This window comes from Carcharhinus amblyrhynchos, chromosome 25 (genome assembly GCF_965287045.1).
Source record: "Carcharhinus amblyrhynchos chromosome 25, sCarAmb.v2.hapA, whole genome shotgun sequence".
NCBI classification, from domain to species: Eukaryota; Metazoa; Chordata; class Chondrichthyes; order Carcharhiniformes; family Carcharhinidae; genus Carcharhinus; species Carcharhinus amblyrhynchos.
Genome location: NC_137348.1, coordinates 40,604,948 through 40,625,149, shown reverse-complemented (window position 1 = coordinate 40,625,149; position 20,202 = coordinate 40,604,948). Strand labels below are relative to the sequence as shown.

Sequence of the window (20,202 nt, the reverse complement as noted above, 5' to 3'; positions counted from 1 at the left end):
TCCTCATAGAAATCCAATAAATTCATCAAACACGACTTCCCCTTAACAAATCTGTGCTGCGTCTGCTCGACCAAACCATTCTTTTCTAGGTGCCTTGCTATTTCTTTGATGACCGAGTCTAGCATTTTTTCCAACTACAGACGTTAAACTAACCAGCTATAATTCCCTGCCTTTTGTCTGCTACTTTTTTAAACAGTGGCGTAACATTAGCCATTTTCCAATCTTCCGGCACTTCTCCTGAGTCCAGTGACTTTTGATAAATAATTACTAAGGCAGCAGCTATCACCTCTGCCATTTCTTTCAGAACCCTGGGATGCATACCATCCAGTCCCAGGGACTTGTCTACCTTCAGTCCTGTTAGTCTATCAAGCACTACCCCTCTAGTGACAGTAATCGCATTAGGGTGCTCATCTTCTACCATCCTTCTATCTTTAATATCTGGCAAACTATTTGTATCCTCCATGAAGACCTAGGCAAAAAACATATTTAAAGCCTCAGCCATTTCCTCATTGCCCACCACTAAATTCCCCCCCTCATCCTCCAAGGGTCCAACATTCACTCTAGCCAGTCTCTTCTTTATATATTTGTAAAAACTTTTACTGTCACTTTTTTATATTTAGAGCTAGTTTAGCTTCATACTCTATCTTTCCTTTATCACCTTCTTAGTCATTCTTTGTTGATTTTTAAATCTTTCCCAACCTTCTAATCACCCACTATTTTTAGCTGCTCTGAACATATCAGCTTTTAATTTAATACTCTCCTTTATTTCCTTAGATAACCACAGCTGGTTATCCCTTCTACAGTCCTTCATGGGAATATATTTCTGCTGAGTACCGAAAAAATCTCAAAAATCCACAGTTCCTCAGCCGTCCTACCAACCAATCACATTTGCCAATTCCACACTCATCCTATCATACTCCCCTCTGTTCAAACAGAGGACACAGGTTCGGGATCCTATTTCTCATCCTCCATCTGCAGCAGAAACTCAATCATACTACAATCACTCATCCCAAGAAGATCCCTAATTCTACCTGCCTCGTTACACAGCACCAGATCTAAGATAGCTCGTAGGTTCCATTACATACTGTTCAAGGAAACTATCCCAACAGCATTCCAAGAACTCTTCCTCAAGCCCACCACATCCAACTTGGGTCATCCAATCAACATGCAGATTAAAATCCCCCATAATTATCACTTCCATTTTTGCATGCATCAATTATTTGCTTGTTGATAGCCTACCCCACCTCAAAGTTATTATTTGGGGGTCTATAGACCACACCCACCATCTTCTTCCTCATCTCCACCCAGCTCTCGAGATTCATAAATACACATTTGTAATTATTTTGCATTCTAAGTTAATTGTGACAATACCCTTGCCAATATCCTTTCCCCAGCCACTACATTTGAGTATTGTTGGGGGACACAGGTGACTTTCCTGTTGTCTCCAGTCAAAGTCTGCTTCCCCGTCAGCTATTGAAACCTCTATACATCTCGTTCCTGCCTTCATTCTTGCAATGGTTTCCATTATCCTTTAAAATGCAGCTCATCCCTTTTGCACATCAAGACTCATTTCCCCAGCCCCATTGAACAGTTAAGACTTTAAAATTCCCCCAAATTTGAATCTGTTCCAGCTTTACAACTTCCACAGATTTAGTTTCTATCAGTAGTGTGGTAGCTTAGTATTAAAGATTATGCAAGTCCAGGTCAAATATATCTTGAATCCAAAGCTATATGTAGTTAGAGATGTTGTAGGTGTGAATGTTTCTAAAGTACAGGGCCATTTGTTCCCATACAGCCTCAACACATACTAACTTCACCAGCCAACTTAATGTAGTAATACAAGAGTGAAAAGTTGTGTTTTTGAATGCATTATTCAAAATTTCAGTTTTACAAAAAGATGACAAATGATTAACAAAATAGAAAGTTTCAATTTCATCCAACTATACAAAAAACAGTGCAGTGCAGATCTACCACTGCATCCTCATGATCCCAACTCAATGGTACAGTGCCCTTAAACAGGACTGTGGAAGTATACAGGGGGTATCCTTGTGATTTTGGCCTTACGCCAAACGCTGCCACTCTCATCCCCTTCAGTCAAGTGTACAGCATTCACAGACATCAGTTTTCTACTTCCTCTTCCTCATTTTCTATCTCCTTTTGATCATCTTCCACCATTTTCACCCCTTCAGTATCGTCCTCATTCTCATCTTCCTTGTTCTTGTCATTTTCTTCACTTTCTGGCTTCTTATCCTTCTTCTTTTGTTCTGAAGCTTCTTTCTTTCCTTTCTGCTCTCGCTTGTAAGCTGTTAGGGAGAAAGGCAAGGATAAGCAATTCCCAGGATTTCAGGGAGGGAAAGTGCATCAGGCAGAAAACAACCTGATCCAGTAGGGAATAAAAATAAAAGCATTAGGAGTCACCGGGACACGTTCAACACAAACTTTTTAATTACTCCAGGAAAAGACAAAGAAAATGGAAGATGGGAAATTGGGAATGTGAAATTGCTGCCAATGTTCCATGAAACCAAAAGAATGCACTGCATTCCTATGATCAAATTGCTTACTCTGCAGTTGTTTACAGGAAACATCCCCACACAGACTGGGCCCCACTGGTTCTGATACCATTTCAGGCATGTGCAGATTTCAACAATGGAAGTTTTGGGACAGGATAGAGGCAGGACCCTGGGTCCAATTTCCAGCTTGGGTCTCTATAGAGTCTGTACAGTCTCCCTGTGTCTGTGTTTCCTTTGGGTGCTCTGCTTTCTTTCCACAGTTCAAAAGATATGCTGGTTAGGTGTACTGACCATGCTAAATTCTCTCTAAGGTGTACCCGAACAGGCACCGGAGTGTGACGCTTAGGGTATTTTCACAGCAACTTCATTATAGGGTTAATGTGACACTAATAAACTAAAATAAAATTTACCTTTGGGAATATGCTTGGTCTCAGGCTATTTACAAGGTTGCAATGAAGCTCCTTCATATTTTTGCAGCTTTACCACTGTTTCAATCACTTGCTCAAACACAAGTTTAAATGCATTGCTATGACTCCAGATGACAGGTCTCCTCTTATAATTAGTGTGTCAACTAGAAGTATATGCATATCATGATGCTGCTTGGGATTTATCTGAAGTTCCTTCCTAAGGCTAAGGTTCTTTTGGGGCATGAGATTGTTTCATCGATATATTCACTTGTGGGAGAAGTCCAGAATTAGGGGTCATACATATAAGATAGTCATCATGGAATTCAGGAGAAACCTCCTTACCGAGAAAGTGGTTAGAATGTCAACTTATTGTTATTTGCTGAAGAGTGCATGCAGAAGTGCTTCCTCATTTCTGGCTGTACTCATTTGACTGTGCCCCCCTATCCTAGACTCCCCAAACAAAACAGACAGTTTCTCACTACTAACTTTTAATGTTTTGATTCTAGGGAATACAAACCTACCTTGTGCAATCTCTTTGTTTAGAACGGAGTTGAGGAGGAACTTCTTCACTCAAAGGGTGGTGAATCTCTGGAATTCTCTGCCCGTTGAAGTGGTGGAGGCTGCCTCGCTAAATATTTTTAAGAAGCGGGTTGATGGGTTCTTGATAAGAGAGGGGATTAAGGGTTATGGGGAGAGGGCGGGAAAGTGGAACTGAGCCACAACAGATCAGCCATGATCTTATTGAATGGCGGGGCAGGCTCGAAGGGCTAGATGGCCTACTCCTGCTCCTATTTCTTATGTTCTTATGTTCTTATGTTCTTAAATTAACCCTAGTCATTCAATTATTATTTGGGTAAATCTACATGTACCCCCTCACAAGATAAATATGGTCGATGTAGAAACGATCAAGAGTTTCAAGTTTTTAGGTGTCCAGGTCACCACTTGTCTTGGTCCCTCCATGCAGACACTATAGTTAAGCAAGCCCACTATCGCCTTTACTTACTCAGTAGACTTAAGGAAATTTGGCATGTCTGCTATGATTCTTACTAATTTTTACAGATGCATTATACAAGGCATTCTTTCTCGTTGTATCACAGCTTGGTATCGCATATGTACTTGGCCTGATGAGCCTATCGCCAGCAAATGTGGGAGATAAGTGGTCTGTAACTGGAGGAGCAGCTCCCGAAAGACTGTCTTCCACCTGAAGACTCAGTCTTTGGGGGATGGGAACCATCCCTGGTTGAGGCACTGGACAAATCTGTTGTTGTATAATTTCTGCCCTCAATTACTGGGAGCATAGGTTTGAGGTGCAAGGGATAAGGTTTAAAAGGAGATGCATGAGGCATTTTTTTTTTTACACAGAGGGTGGTGGGTGCCTGGAACTCGCTGCCGGGGAAGGTAGTGGAAGCAGATAGGGTAGTGACTTTTAAGGAGTGTCTTGACAAATACATGAATAAGATGGTAATAGAGGGATATGGTCCCCAGAAGGGTTTAAGTTGGGCAGCATGGTTGGTGCAGGTTTGGAGGGCAGAAGGGTCTGTTCCTGTGCTGTAATTTTCTTTGTTCTTTATGTCAAGCCTAGATTAAAATCTATTTTCTGTATCTGTTCATGCCATTTTATGATCTTTGTGCATGGATCCCCAAGTCTCTGGATGTCTGCTGTTTCTAACTTTTCACTGTTTAAAGTGTTTTAATTCTTTTTGGGTCCGAAGTTGACCTCTCAGTTGGCACATCTTTGCCCATTTAATCTATTAACACCTCTATTACTTGCTGCCATTGCCACAGGTAACAATAACACTAATCTTTGTCTTTTTGGCAAACTTGATGTGAGTGACAGATAAATGTAGTGAATAATGAGGCTCCAACACAGATCCTGACACTCAGCAAATTCCTAACCGGGTACTTAAGCCACTTTTCAAAAAAAATTCCATCAGATTCATCGAGAATGAACCGCCCTTTACAAATCCATGCTGCCTCTCTCTGAGACAGCTGAACATTTTCAAAGTGTTCAGTCACTTTACTGTTCATTTATAGACTCTAGCAACTTTCCGACCGTTGTTAGGCTAACTGGTACGTAGAAACTAGAAGCAGGAGTAGGCCATTCAGTCCTTTGAGCCTGCTCTGCCATTCATCTTGATCATGGCTGATCATCGAATTCAATATCCTAAGCCCCCCTTCCTTCCATATCCCTTGATCCTTTTAGCCCCAAGAGCTGTATCTAATTTCATTTTGAAATCAGAATGTTTTGGCCTCAACTAATTCGGTGGTAGTGAATTCCACACATTCACCACCCTCTGGGTGATGAAATTTCTCCTCAACTCAGTTCTGAAAGGTTTACCCCTTATCCTCAAACTACGACCACTAGTTCTGGACTCCCCCACCATTGGGAACATTCTTTCTGATATACCCTAACCCTGTTAGAATTTTATAAGTTTCTATGTTTTACTTGGAGTATTGTGTACAGTTCTGGTCCCCACATGATAGGAAGGATGTGGAGGCATTGGAGAGGGTGCAGAGGAGGTTTACCAGGATGTTGCCTGGTATGGAGGGAAGGTCCTATGAGGAGAGACTGAGAGATTTGGGGTTGTTTTAGTTGGAAAGAAGGCGGCTAAGATGAGACCTTATTGAAACATACAAGATGATTAGAGGTTTAGATAGGGTGGACAGTGAAAGCCTTTTTCCTCGGATGGAGAAAGCTAGCACGAGGGGACATAGCTTTAAATTAAGGGGTGGTAGTTATAGGACGGATGTCAGAGGTAGGTTCTTTACCCAGAGGGTGGTGGGGGAATGGAATGCCCTGCCTGCTGCAGTTGTAGATGCGCCTAGTTTGGGGGCGTTTAAGAGGTCTGTGGATAGGTTTATGGATGTAAAGGGATTGGTTTAGGTTAGAGGGTCATTGCTTTTTTCTTAATTGGTCATAAGAACATAAGAAATAGGAGCAGGAGTAGGCCATCCAGCCCTTCGAGCCTGCCCCGCCATTCAATAAGATCATGGCTGATCTGTCGTGTCTCAGTTCCACATTCCCGTGCTCTCCCCATAACCCTTAATCCCCTCGCTTATCAAAAACCCATCGTGGGCCAAAGGGCCTGTTCTGCGCTGTAATGTTCTATGTGATCAGCTTGCAATCTTCTAAACTCCAATGAACATAATCCTAATCGATTTAGTCTCTCTTCATATGATGGACTTGCCATCCCAAGAATCAGCCTGCTAAATCTTTGTTGTACTCCCTTTATATCAAAGGCATCCTTCCTCAGATAAGGACACCAAAACTGCCTCACCAATGCACTATACAATTGCAGCAAAACATCCCTACCTCTATACTCAAATCCTCTCACTATGAAAGCCAATATACTATTTGCATTCTTTACTGCCTGCTATACGTGTGCACTCACTTTCAGCGACTGATGCACAAAGATGCCAAAGTCTCATTGAGTATCCACCTCTCTCAATTTATACCCATTCAAGTAATAATCTGTCTTCCCATTATTGCTACCAAATGGGTAATCTCACATTTATCCACATTGTACTGCATCTGCCCACACTCAGCCTGTCCAAATCACACTGAAGCGCCTCTGCATCCTCCTCACTGATCACCCTCCCACGCAACTTTATATCGTCTGCAAATTTGGAGATAATACATTCAGTTCCCTCTTCCAAATCATTAATATATAATGTGAACAGTTGGGGTCCTAGCACAGATCCCTGCGGAACCCCACTAGTCACCAACTGCCAATCAGAAAAAGACCCATTTATGCCAACTCTTATCTGAGCAGGTTTCGATCCATCTCAAGACATTACCCGCAATCTCGTGCTTTAACTTTACAACAATATATACTTTTATCATATAATTCTTTAATATCTTTCCCTCATCTATTTTGAACAGTTCTCAAATCAAGAGAATTTTGAAAGATCTGCAATGTTCTCATCTACTTCCTTTAAAGCCCTGGGATGGAAACCATCTGGCCCTGGGGATTTGCCAATTTTTAGTGCTATTGTTTGTTATTTTGCTTAGATTAATTTTGATGAGACCCTGTCCCTCGTTGAAAATTAGTTTCCTTGGGATATGGGCAGCATGGTGGCACAGTGGTTAGCACTGCTGCTCATATCGAACCCAGGTCCCTGGTTGCTTCTTGGCTTGGGTCACTGTCTGTTCAGAGTTTGCACATTCTCCCCGTGTCCGCATGGGTTTCCTCCAGGTGCTCCAGTTTCCTCCCATTGTCCAAAAAGACATGCTGGTTAGATGCACTGGCCATACTAAATTGTCCCTTGGTGTACCCAAACATACACTGAAATGTGATGACTCAGGGATTTTCACAGTAACTTCACTGCAGTGTTAATGTAAGCCTACTCGTGACTAATAAACTTTATCTACATGCTTTATTGTAAATACTAACATAAAACAAGGATGCAACATGTCCACCATTTCTTTATTTTCCCTGACATTGTCACCATTATCAGTTGTCAAGCTGCCCACAATGTTCCTGAACAAGCTCTTCTTTCCCCAAAAATTTATGTTGATTTTGATATCACTTGCAATTTCCTTTTCATATTCATTTGACCTGTTTTTGTGCCATAAATTCAGTTGTTTTCAGAGCCAACGATATTACATTGCCCTGGAAACGTTCAACTTGAACACAAGACAAGACTTTAGTGAAAAACTAAACAAGCAAGATGAAAGTTCCATTCACCCAGTCCTCAGAAATGGGCAGGCGGGTGGGCACGGGTTGCTGAGGACACACAAACTTTGGTTTCAAAACCCAGTTCCCAATCTATGATACAATTATATAGACCGTAAAGGATCTACTCATTTGTATACCAGCTTTTCAGTTAATTTCAAAGTACTGTCTCATGTGAAAAGTCATTTTTGCATTAGAAAACTGAACCAGATCTTTCAAATACAGTTGGCATCAACTCCTTCTTATTGTGTTGCATGGTCATGGCCCACCTTTCTGTTAACTGAATGACAATGCAATTAGATCACTATTCTAAACACTACATTACAGATTCCTCACCTTCCAATGCATCCTTCAGTGGGGTTATGAAGCGATCAAACTCCATCTCTTCCATTGCTGCAAGTACATCAGAAGCACTCAGCGTTTTCCTCTTGCTCTTCATTGCAAAGTTATTTGCGCTTAAAAAAAATTTAAAACATCTCTTTATAAATGGCACATCTCTTAATATACCATCCCATTACTTTAGATCAACATCAAAAGTCCTTTACAGCTCTCACTGCACCATTACACAGCCCTCAACGCTAACATAGCCATTAAGTATTGAAGAGATTGAAACTGTTTTATTCAGCTTCCACCAAGAACACTCAATATTCTTGCATCCTGGAACTTTCCACACACCTGACGAAGGAACAGCATTTCCAAAAGCTCGTGGGTTTACTATCAAATAAACAGGTTGGACTTTAACCTGGTGTTGTGAGACTTCTTACTGTGATCAACATCAAGGCGATGATGAGTCGTCATTTCCTCAAATTAAACACTGGAATATAAAAAGCTATCGTCTTTGAACTTTACCATAAAATGCCTCTGTTGTTGATCCCCTCTACCTATCTCTTGTCTCAGGTCAAATCAAATCATACACAACACTGACTCCTACTTACGCTGAACTTCAAACACCATATCTTATCCATTATCAGGAGTTTATTTTCATGTCCTCAATGCTGCCTACTTACAACCCAATTCAGCTCCTCTAACAAACAACATGAATTTGTCATATCATGACCCAACTACCTTGCTGGCCTCTCACAATACATTAATCCAACTTGTCCACAACTTTGCCAAAAACATTCTGTTCCACAGTGACTCTTGCTCTTCCATCACCGGTCTTTATTCGCCTATTTTAGCTCCTGATCCCAGACATGTTTAAAATCCTTGTCCACATCTTGAAATCCACCAGCATCCCTCAAAATCTCACAACACCCCCATTTCTGCTGACTCTTCCAGCCCTACATCCCTTCCTGAACAGTATGTTCCTCTGCGCTCGTATTTAGTGTAGCTCCTCCCTTCACCCCACCACAAGTAAAACTTAAGAAGCCTGTCTACTCTGTAACTTTCTCCTAAAATCTTACAACTGCTCAAACTCTTCTTGTCCTTTTATGCATTTCCTCAAAATCTTTGGGTCACACCCTAGTTTCACCCATCTTAATCTGGTGATGTGGTTCCTTATGACCATTTGTGAAGTGCCTCAACACATTTCTTTCCATTAAAGATACCTGATAGATGCAAGTTGTTGATGTTGGGAAGCAAGTGTGGAAATGGTTGAGGAAAGGGGTTAATTATAGAGGAAAGAGCTGTAATTTTTCCATAATCCTATCCTGGGGTAATAGGTAATATTGATTGAGGTCAGCAAGCACTGTCATACCTAACCTGGCCAAGTCAAATTAGCTGATATGTTTCTAGACCTGATGTGCACCAGATACTTAAAGGATTTTTGATACAGAGAGGGAGACAGCACGGGCGCAAGACATTAAATAGCGAACATCCTCCCCTCATTTCTCTCTACCATTGAAGGCAAAACCTTCAACTCTCTTGGCCTTATCCTCTACACTCTGCTCCCTGCTCATGGCTATTTCTTTCCTCACGTTTTAAAATTTTTCAAAAAACACAAAATACTGCACATGCAGGAAACATACAACAAAGGCATAAAATATTCAAGACACCAGTGGTGGGCCATGCAGTGTTTGTTCAAAAAACATGTCAGTCAATGTTTCAAGTGTTGAACCGTTCCTTGAAACTAAAAGACTTAAGAACATAAGAACATAAGAAATAGGAGCAGGAGTAGGCCATCCAGCCCTTCGAGCCTGCCCCGCCATTCAATAAGATCATGGCTGATCTGTCGCTGCTCAGTTCCACTTTCCCACCCTCTCCCCATAACCCTTAATCCCCTCTCCTATCAAAAACCCATCAACCCGCGTCTTAAAAATATTTAGCGAGGCAGCCTCCACCACTTCAACGGGCAGAGAATTCCAGAGATTCACCACCCTTTGAGTGAAGAAGTTCCTCCTCAACTCCGTTATTATTATTATTACAGATGAACTTAATTTAACAAACAGAATGGCGGATGGCCGGGGGGGGGGGGAATGAAAATTATCTGCCCCCATAATGAACAAAAGAACAGCACAGCAGGGGAAACAGGCCCTTTGGCCCCACAAGCCCGCGCCACCCATTTTAGCACTCAGTGAGTGCCTTATTCAAGTCCTTCTTCTACCTACAACTTTTGTCTACATCTAGTGGACTCCACAATAAAGGGGTGCAATTTTAGGAAATTATATGTGCGCCAGAAATGACTATGGAAAGAAGATTGAATTGAAAAGTGCTTAGATGCAGAATAGAAGATGGTATATATTGGAACAAATGATACTTCAGTGTGATCTGGACAAGCTGAGTGAGTGGGCAAATGCAATATAATGTGGATAAATGTGAGGTTATCCACTTTGGGAGCAAAAACAGGAAGGCAGATTATTGTCTGAATGGCTATAAATTGAGAGGGGGGAATGTGCAACCAGACCTGGATATCCTCGTACTCCAGTTGTTGAAGATAAGAATGCAGATGCAGCAGGCGATAAAAAAAGGCAAATAATATGTTGGCTTTCATAGGAAAAAGGATTTCAGTACAGGAGAAGGGATGTCTTGCTGCAGTTATACAGGGCCTAGGTGAGGCCACACCTGGAATATTATGTGCACTGGTGGTCTCCTTATTCGAAGAAGGATGATCTTGCTAAAGAGAGAGTGCAGTGAAGGTTTACCAGACTAATTCCTGGGATGGCAGGTCTGATGTACAAGGTGAGATTGAATTGGTTGGGTTTACATTTGTTCATGTTCAGAAGAATGGGGGACAGGAGGGGTGGATCACATATAAACCTATAAAATTCTAACAGGATTAAACAATATTGATGCAGGAAGGGTGTAGGAAGGGGAGCCCAAAACTCGGGATCATAGTCTAAGGATAAGGAGTAAACATTTTAGGACTGGGTTGAAGGGAAATTTCTTCACCCAGAAAGTGGTGAGCCAGTGGAATTCACTACCGATAAAGCAGTTGAGGCCAAAACAGTGCATGTGTTCAAGAAGGAGTTAGAAATATAGATCTTGGGGAAAAAGGGATCAAAGGATATCAGGGGAAGGCAGGATCAGACTACTGAGTTGGATGATCAGCTATGATCATACTAAATGGATGGCACGGTGGCAGAATGGTTGGCACTGCTACCTCACAGCACCAGGGAACCAGGTTCAATTCCAGCCTTGGATTACTATGTGGAGTTTGCACATTCTCCCATGTCTGCTTAGATTTCCTCCAGATGCTACAGTTTCCTCCCACAGTCCAAAGATATGTGGGTTAGGTTGTTAAATTGACCCTAGTGTCAGGGGGATTAGCAGGGTAAATATGTGGAGTTACAAGAACATGGCCTGGGTGGGATTGTGTTCGGTACAGATTCAATGAGCTGAATGGCCTCCTTTTGCACTGTAGGGATTCTATGATTCGATGAATGGCTCAAAGGGCTTACTCCTGCTTCTATTTTCTATTTACATATATTTTGTTTCATTAATTTTGAAGACACAGAATGTGAGAATAGCTAAAGGAGTTGAGTAAGTGGCTTTTCATGATCTTTCAGTATTAAATTCAGTGTTCAAGTACAGCTCAGAATAACAGATGAAGTCTCCTTGCCGTGAATACATAAAATTCCTACATAAAAGCAATTTAAACGTCTTTAATTCCTACAAGACATTGGTCTACAAGAACAAAACTGTTTATTAGACAGCACTAAATTGGGAAGCTCACGCAGATGCCAAATTTGGGGGCCTCCACATCCTGTGGCCCAGTGGTATAGGTCACTAAACTGGTAAACCACAAACCTAGAGCAATATTCTGGGGCTCCAGGTTTAAATTTCACTACAGTAGTTGGTTAAATTTGAATAGTAAAAATCTGAAACCACAAAATCAGTGGGAAGGAATTCTTAGACGGTGGAAAGCAATCTGAAAAATCAGATGCCACATTTGATAGGACAGACTGAAGGGAGCATGTATGTCTTTGTAAACATAGCTGAAGCTGCTTGAAGATGGTGGCACTTTGGAATGTTTCACAGTCGTGTAAGACACTACATCAATGCAGCAAAAATAGAAAATGCTAGAAAATCTCAGCAGGTCTGATGGTATCTGTGGGGAGAGAATAGAGCCAACATTGAGTCTAGATGATCCTTCGTCACAACTGAAAACAGTGGTTTGATGTTTGGTGATCGGGTCGTGGTCCATGGGGAAGTAGGAGGAAGCATCTGAGAGTTGGTGCTCAACCTTTGCGTGTGCCAGATGTCCGTATGCCAGACAACAAAGTGGATAAAGCCATGAAGAAGGCCTACAATGTGTCAGCGTTTATTAACAGTGGGTTAGAGTTTAAGAGCTGTGGGGTTATGCTGCAACTGTACAGGACCTTGGTGAGATCATATTTGGAGTATTGTGTGCAGTTCTGGTCACCTCACTGTGGGAGGGGTGTGGGAGCATTGGAGAGAGTGTGGGGGAGATTTACCAGGAGGCTGCCTGGTTTGGAGGATAGGTGTTATGAGGAAAGATTGAGGGAGCTAAGGCTTTTCTCTCTAGAGTAGAGGAGGATGAGAGGTGACTTAATAGAGGTTTATAAAAATGATGAGGGGGATAGATAGAGTGGATGTTCAGAGATTATTTCCTCAGGTGGATGTAGCTGTTACTAGGGGGCATAACTATAAAAGGTTCCTGGTGGAAGATATAGGAGGGATGTCTGAGGTAGGTTCTTTACTCAGAGAATGGTTGGGGTGTGGAATGGACTGCCTGCTGTGATAGTGGAGTCGGACACTTTAGGAACTTTCGAGCGGTTATTGGACAGGCACATGGAGCACACCAGAATGACAGAGAGTGGGATAGCTTGATCTTGGTTTCGGACAAAGCTCGGCACAACATCGAGGGCCAAAGAGCCTGTAGCGTGCTGTACTGTCCTACGTTTCTATGTAACAACAGTATCACCTTTGTCAGTGGTTTGATGGCAAGATCAGGGTTGGACCTAAGAGAGCAAAGTGCAGGAAGTTCAGAAGGAGACAAGTTAGGATGGTTGAGAGGAGCAGAGAAATTGAGATGGCCGATGTCACGCCAACAGTGCTTGTTGCAGTTTGCTTCCCTTAACACCTATAAAGGAAGAGAAAAGGTTTTTCGTTAATGTGTCAGATGAGATGAAGAATGAAGTGAAACGGGGGACTAGGACAGCTTTGAGAAACAGTGAGTCGGTGCTATTGGAGAGAGATATTAAGGGTCTGCATATGGCGGCATATGGCACTGAATGAAGATCTCAGGATGTAGCAAGAACAGCAGTCCAAGGAGCGTTGTATGTCCTGGAGATACCTGTAATCCTGGGTGATTTGAAAGATGAGGGATGGAATTGCATTTGGAATCCATGTGGGGTGAGTCAGAGAGGGAGACGGAAAGAAATGTGGCTGTGAAAGTGAGTTTTGGCCAACACCTTCTTGAACACCAGAGGGAAATGGAAAGCAGTGACAGTGCACAGGGTGAAGGAGACAAACGGAAATTCTGTCGGAGAGAAGAGCAGTACTTCTTCAGGGAAGGCATTCCTAAAAGAAGTGGTAGTGAGTTAAATCCCAAGATAAAACCAAAATACTACCGGTGCTGGAATCTGAAACAAAATCAGAAAATGCTGAAAAATATTAGCAAATTTGACAGCGTCTGTGGGGAGAGAATGGAACCAATGTTTTGAATCTAGATGACCCTATTTTTGTTTCAAATTCCAGCATCCACAATATTTTGTTTTTAACTATATCAATGTAAGTTATTTTTTATATACCTTTGACTTGGCTGAGCACTGCATTTATAAAAAGAAATAAAAATAAAGCTTTGCTCTTGTAGTAAACTGAGGTCATATACCAGAATTACAGGCATTTGTATGGCTATGATGCTTCACTACTCATATGGAATTTCTTACCACGAGGTTGCGTAAAGAACAAAGACACTTGCTGCTCGGGATATTGCACTGCGGGCTTCCTTTGAAACATTCACGCCATCTGGAAGCTAAGAGAAGATGTATATTAATCGAACTGCGTACTATCAGAATAAACTAATTATCTTTTGAGCATAAACAATATTCTGTCTATAGTATAGTTATCAATCATATGGCAATATATTTTTGTTCGTGAGCTGGTACTTGACTTCTGGGAACATAGAACTTTTTAGCCTAGAGATTAGCAAGGGAAAATGTTTTCTGAACTCTGCATCATCCCACTCCATCACTAAATTTAAATTGTTACGTGATGTACTCTTTAGTCTTTGTGTAGACGACTTAGGTGGAGTTGGTGTACTTGGTGACCGCCTTGGTGCCCTCAGAGACGGCATGTTTGGCTAGCTCACCTGGTAGCACGAGGCGGACTGCGCTCTGGATCTCCTGTGCCAAGATGGTATGCCACTTGTTATAATGGATGAGGTGCGATGCCCAAGAGGTGATTCGCTTGAAGATATCGATCACGAAAGAGATCATGACGCTCATGGCCTTGGACGAGATGCGGGTGGAAGGATGGACCTGGGTCAGCTCCCGGTACACATAAATGAAGTAGCTCTGCTTGTGGACTTCCCGCCACTTCTTGGACAGCTTCTTAGTGACCTTGGTCAGTGACTGCTTGGACGCCTTGCTGGTCAAGCCACCCTTAGCCACAAGCTCAGGCATTCCAACTCCACTTCATCCGACTGGGGCAAAAATAGTAAAGAGCTTCCTTGCATTGACTATCCAAAAACCTGTTTAGGTAACCGAAGCTGCATTGTTCAACTAGTATAAGCATCACTCCTCAACTCTTAATTTCCACAATTCAGTCCCTTCTCATTCATTTCCATTGTACAAAATCTCAAGGAACCCAACATTGTTCCTACTTTCCAGCATAGATATACAAACTGGAGTCCCCAAAGCAATCTAGAAAGCCTCATTCTTTGAGGTCATTATATTACAGTAAATTGATAAAATATGAAAAATTCTGTAACAAAAACGATAATTTTCTTTAAGCAATTGGCAGCATCTTTTGGAAAAGGATTGGGTACCTATTTGAGAAATTTGACAATGTGTTAATACGGTGCCTCAAATATGCTAGTCAAGTCTTTCGGGTCAAACCAAGTAAACAAACTCAAATTACATTCGGACAAAGAAAAAGGGGGCGGCTCCCCAAAAGGAGGGGGAACGGCCCGAACAGAAACAAAAAGTACAAAGGAAACTTAAGACACGTCAAATCAAAATGTGATTGTCAGGGTCTATAAGGCACCTCAGCCCCTGCGGTGCCCAACAGGCGCGGAAGGCGTTGACTGTGCTCACGGACACCACATGCTCCCTCTCCAGGGACACCCGGCCGCGAACGTAGCCATAGTAGAGGGGCAGACAGTCGGGACAGACGGCCCCCCCCCCGATTGCCCGCTGCCTGGACCTCTTGATGGCGCGTCTCGCCAGGCCCAGGAGCAGGTTCACGAGGAGATCAGCATCCTGACCCTCCCCTCTCCGCACCGGGTGTCCATAGATCAGGAGCATGGGACTGAAATGCAAACAAAACATCAATAAAAGGTTCTTCAGAAAATCAAAAAGGGAGTGCAATCTATAACACAAGACACAGACGTGGTCCATGGACTCCGAGGCCACAGAAAGAGCAGTCTCGGGAGCCCGTGAACCAGTGAATCCTACGGTTGTGCGACACTGCTGCGTGCAGCACCCTCCACCCCAGGTCCCCGAGGTAAATATGCTAGTCAAGAACCAGACAGCCCAACAAGGCATTTTAAGCAAACTGCCAGACATAAATTTTAATTCTTATTAGAGGAGTTAAAAAAACCATGCCAGCTTGTTCAGCTAGGTGCTACATTGGCACAGTGGTATGCTGGATTAATTATCAGCATTGTACGCCAGTCTTTTCCCATGCTGTGAACACACATAGAACATATGGACGTATAAATTCAGAATAGGCCGTTTGGTTCCATTATGCCACCATTCAATCAGATCATGGCTGATACAATGTGCTCTCAACTCCACGTTCTGTTTATTGCTGATGACTTTTGATTCTTTTGTTAGTCAAAAATCTATCTATCTCTGTCTTAAAAATATAAATGACCCTGCCTCTCTCCAGGAAAGACTGTTCCAAAGACTCCCGACCCTCAAGAAGAGAAAAATTCTTCTCATCTCTACCTTAAATGGGAGACACTTTGGGGGCGATTCCTCCCAAAAAACTGGAGTAAGTCATGCTGTTGTTTTCAGCACGAGTTTCAAAATGAACCTCCCACACTCTGTGCACTGCAGAGTTCATCAGCGTGAATCACACTGAAAATCAGTGGATGGGGTCTATTCCTGCTGGAGAGGCCAGCAGCATGGTGCTGAGCAGGCCACTGCATATGCACTGATCTGTCAGCGTCAAGATTGGCGGATACACAGTGGTCCTGCACTGCCAGCCTCCCGAACGTTGGCCAGCTTGACCCCTGCATCCCCCTCCCGCCACACCACAGCTCGATCACTGGCCCCTCGAATATGCCCAGGCCTGCCGATTATGTTTCATTAAAACCACTTCTCATTCTTCAAACTTCCAATGGATACAGGCCCAATCTGTCCAACCTTCCTCATAAGATAATGTCCCCCACCCATCTCAGGTATGAGTCAAGTGAATCTTCTTCGAACTGCTTCTAATGCATTTAAATCATTCCTTAAATAAAAAGAGACCAAAACTGTACACAAAACCACAGTTGTAGTCTTACTGTCAGCCCGTGCAACATTAGCAAAACATCCCTACTTTTATACTTCATTTCCCTTGCAAAAAACAACATCCCATTTGCCTTCCTAATCACTTGCGGTACCTGCATTCTAGTTTTGTGATTCAAATATATTTTTTATATAAATTAAATACGAGTTCATATTTTCCACATTATAATCCATTGGCCAATTTTTTACCTCCTTTTCTATAATCTATATACCTTTGCAGGTTCTTTATGTCCTCTTCACAACTTAATGTCCTATCTTTGATTCATCAACAAATTTAGCAACCATACATTTGGTGCCTTTATCCAAATAATTGACAAACTGTAAATAGTTGGAAACTCCAGCACCGATCCTTCTGGTACACCACTCACTACGTCTTGCCAACCTAAAAATGGCCCATTTATGCCTACTCTGGTTCCTAATCAATCATCTGGCTATACTAATATGTTACCTCCTACACCATGAGCCCTTATTTGCATGGTTACTTTTGAGATGGCACCTTGTCAAATGCCTTTTGCAAATACTGAATTCCAGTGGCATGAAAGGTAGGAGCAAAGCTGAAAGAAATAGATTCAGCACTCAAGCCTGGAGTAGCCTTTGGGAAGGCTTGGTTTGGTGGACAATTGTCAGGAAGCGGCACAAACATGGGTGTCCTTAAGTGTCACAAAAGTAATCCATGAGCTCCTCACACTTGATATTTGAGGCAAGGATGAACGAGACAGAAGAGAGAGATTTAAGGAGCAGGTGGTGGTGGAGAAAAACAGCAATAGGAAGCAGGGGTTAAACTTAATTTCCAAGATTATATTGAGCAGTGAGCAATTTTGGAAGAAGAGCAATTCGGAGTGTTCAAGCCTGAACTGGTACTGGAAGACTAAACAGTTGAGAGCCATTTGGCTGCAATCTGTGCCTTTGGACAGGAGGGATTGTAACCAGGGGAATGACTCTGATGGAGTAGATTTTGCTGGTAACAAAATCATTTAAAAGCGGAGGCAAATACTGGTGGAGCAAATCAATTATATAGCATGGTGAATGATTACAGATTTGAAGGTGTTGAGGGAAAGAGACTTGGTGAAGTTTTTTTTTGAATGCAGATGAGATTGCAGTGAGGTGACCGGGAGGAGATGTGCATCGGGTGTGGAATGCAAGGAAGCGGTTGGAGATGGCCTCATCAGCGATTGAGACCATTGGAGTAGAGGTCACAAGAGTTAAAAAGAACATGAGGGTGACTGTGAATATGATTATGACAGCTTATATTTTGGCAGATATTTAGGGAGGACCAGAATGAACAGTGTGAAATAACATCCAAAGTATAACTCCAAATTCCTTTGAACAAAGATCATTTTAAGCAATTTGACATTTATAAATTTAAAGCAGCATTTTCCTCCAAAAATAGTTAGAAAATGGGACAGCATGACTTATTGATCAGTTCCAAATAACGCACAAGATAAGTCGTCACTTAAGGGCAATGGTAGCAACTAACACATGCACAGTAAAGCTTTTGACATACCAAACATTAATGCACATTCTCTGCATTTGCAGAGCAACTATTAATCAGCAAATTTCATTGTGCCATGACCAGCAAGAAAGAATCCAATAAAACCTTCACAAACCATACAGAAATACATCTATTCTTCTCCCATTCACCTCCACTATTTAATAAATAATTGGGCTCATTCACCCCATTGTACATGATTTTTCAAGATAAAATGCTTAAGAATGTTCCAAATGATCATTTTTCAATATTTGTTCACTGATCAGTAATTCCACTGCTGAGTATCAATTAGCCATCTTCCCAATTTTAGAAGTAAAATCATGAAAAACATAATTCATTTTCTATCAGTGAACAGTCAGAAGTCCTGTTTTTTCCATTCAGGAAACAAATGAGGTACATATTAGTTTATAGTTGCATAAGAATAGCAGTATTGTCTTGGAGGTATGAAGATGTAAATATCAATCTTGTGGAATTAACCAAGTAAAATCTAGGATTATGGATGTCTATCTAAACCATGAGAAATTCAGTGCTCACCGCCTCTTTAATAATCCTGGTAATGACTGCATTCGGTAGATTTAAGTCTTCTGGTCTCTCGGCCATCTTTTTCACCTAAACTACAAAGAAACAATTCATGTTGTTAGAAATGTCACAATCGAGGGACAACTCTCAAGTCCACAACTTTCAAATGTGATACTGGCTAAAATGTAACATCTTGTACATAAATTCTAAGGATGTTTATTTTTGGTTCAAAGGTGCAATAAGAAATACATTCTCAGGTGTTTGCACACAGGTTGGCCTGTAAAGCATTTGACTGGCTTCTCATAGCTTATTGGTTGATCTCAGATATAAAATCCGCCATGCATCACTAAGGATGCATTCAACATCAGAGATTCTAAACAGGGATGGGTATGCAGTGGAGAAAAGCACAAACTAGGAAGGGTTTGATGGTGGGCCAATGGTGTATGAAAATCCATTTCTGACAGATGTGATATTTTCACTAGAAGATAATCTGCTGTAAATACTGACAAAGTTTGTGACACTAGCTACAGATACTTTTGACAGCCAGGCAGCTGTCTCGACAGACAACCCTGCACCCCTCAATGTGCACTCTTTGGCAACCTGGCATTTCTTCAGCACTAAACTTCCAACGTAGACTTAACAGTCTACACCTCCTTGGCGCCGATCCTGACAACACTGCGCCCTCCAATAGCGTGAGCCCCTTGGCATTGACCCTCTGACAGTGTGGCACCCCTGGGCACTGACCCTCCAAAAGGCTGCACACCTTCAATATTGAAGCTCTAAGGTGTCCCCTCAGTACCAACCTCCAACTGCACAGTGCCCCCTCAGTACAAATCCTCTGACAGCACGGCACCCCCCTCAATACCAACCCTCTGACAGCATGCTGCCCCCTCAGTACGAATCCTCTGACAGCACGGCACCCCCCTCAATACCAACCCTCTGATAGCATGCTGCCCCCTCAGTACCAACCCTCTGCACGGTGGCCCCTCAGTACCAATCCTCCGACAGAATGACGCCTCCTCAGTATCGACCCTCCGACAGCACGGCACCCCTTTGGTACTGACCCTCCGACAGCACCCCCTCGGTACCGACCCTCCGACAGCGCGGCACCCCCTCGGTTCTGACCCTCCGACAGCGCGGCACCCCCTCGGTTCTGACCCTCCGACAGCGCGGCACCCCCTCGGTACTGACCCTCCGACAGCGCGGCACTCCCTCAGTACTGACCCTCTGGCAGTTCGATACTCTTAAAGCCGGTATGGGTGAACCGGTTGCCTGAGCGGTGGATGTATTTGCCGGGCTCTGCCATGCCCCGGGCCTCCTCCTCCTCGGGCACTGACGGACTGACACACTGAACGCACCACAGAAAGCGGTTAAAGGATAAAACTTGAATCAGAACGGCCGCATCGTGAGACTAACGGCCCTTCACCGCGCTCGCGCTCACTCACCCGGCCGCTCGCCTTCGCGCGGCGTTCCTCAACCTCTTCAACTTTCACCCCTGACCTCCCCTCAGCCCATCTGACTGGC

At 42.8% G+C, this 20,202-nt stretch overlaps 2 protein-coding genes across 6 annotated transcripts; both read right to left on the bottom strand.

Moving 5' to 3' along the window:
- Nucleotides 1-1,839: 1,839 nt before the first annotated feature.
- Nucleotides 1,840-20,193, bottom strand: pole3 (polymerase (DNA directed), epsilon 3 (p17 subunit)). 5 transcript variants are annotated; one of them, XM_080211859.1, is made up of 5 exons: nucleotides 20,124-20,193; nucleotides 18,694-18,773; nucleotides 13,884-13,969; nucleotides 7,930-8,048; nucleotides 1,840-2,303 (listed from the first exon to the last, which is right to left on the bottom strand). In XM_080211859.1, the coding sequence occupies exons 2-5, from the start codon at nucleotides 18,757-18,759 to the stop codon at nucleotides 2,119-2,121; spliced, it is 456 nt and encodes a 151-aa protein (XP_080067985.1). In that variant the 5' UTR covers nucleotides 18,760-18,773; nucleotides 20,124-20,193; the 3' UTR covers nucleotides 1,840-2,118. The 5 variants fall into 5 exon arrangements, with proteins under 5 accessions (XP_080067985.1, XP_080067989.1, XP_080067988.1 ...); XM_080211863.1 differs by having other exon boundaries at nucleotides 18,694-18,768; nucleotides 20,124-20,152; XM_080211862.1 differs by lacking the exon at nucleotides 20,124-20,193 and adding an exon at nucleotides 19,870-20,100.
- Nucleotides 14,238-14,618, bottom strand: LOC145358092 (histone H2B type 1-A-like). The gene has a single exon (XM_080211765.1). It carries the CDS (start codon nucleotides 14,616-14,618, stop codon nucleotides 14,238-14,240), a length of 381 nt encoding a protein of 126 aa, XP_080067891.1.
- Nucleotides 20,194-20,202: the final 9 nt, after the last annotated feature.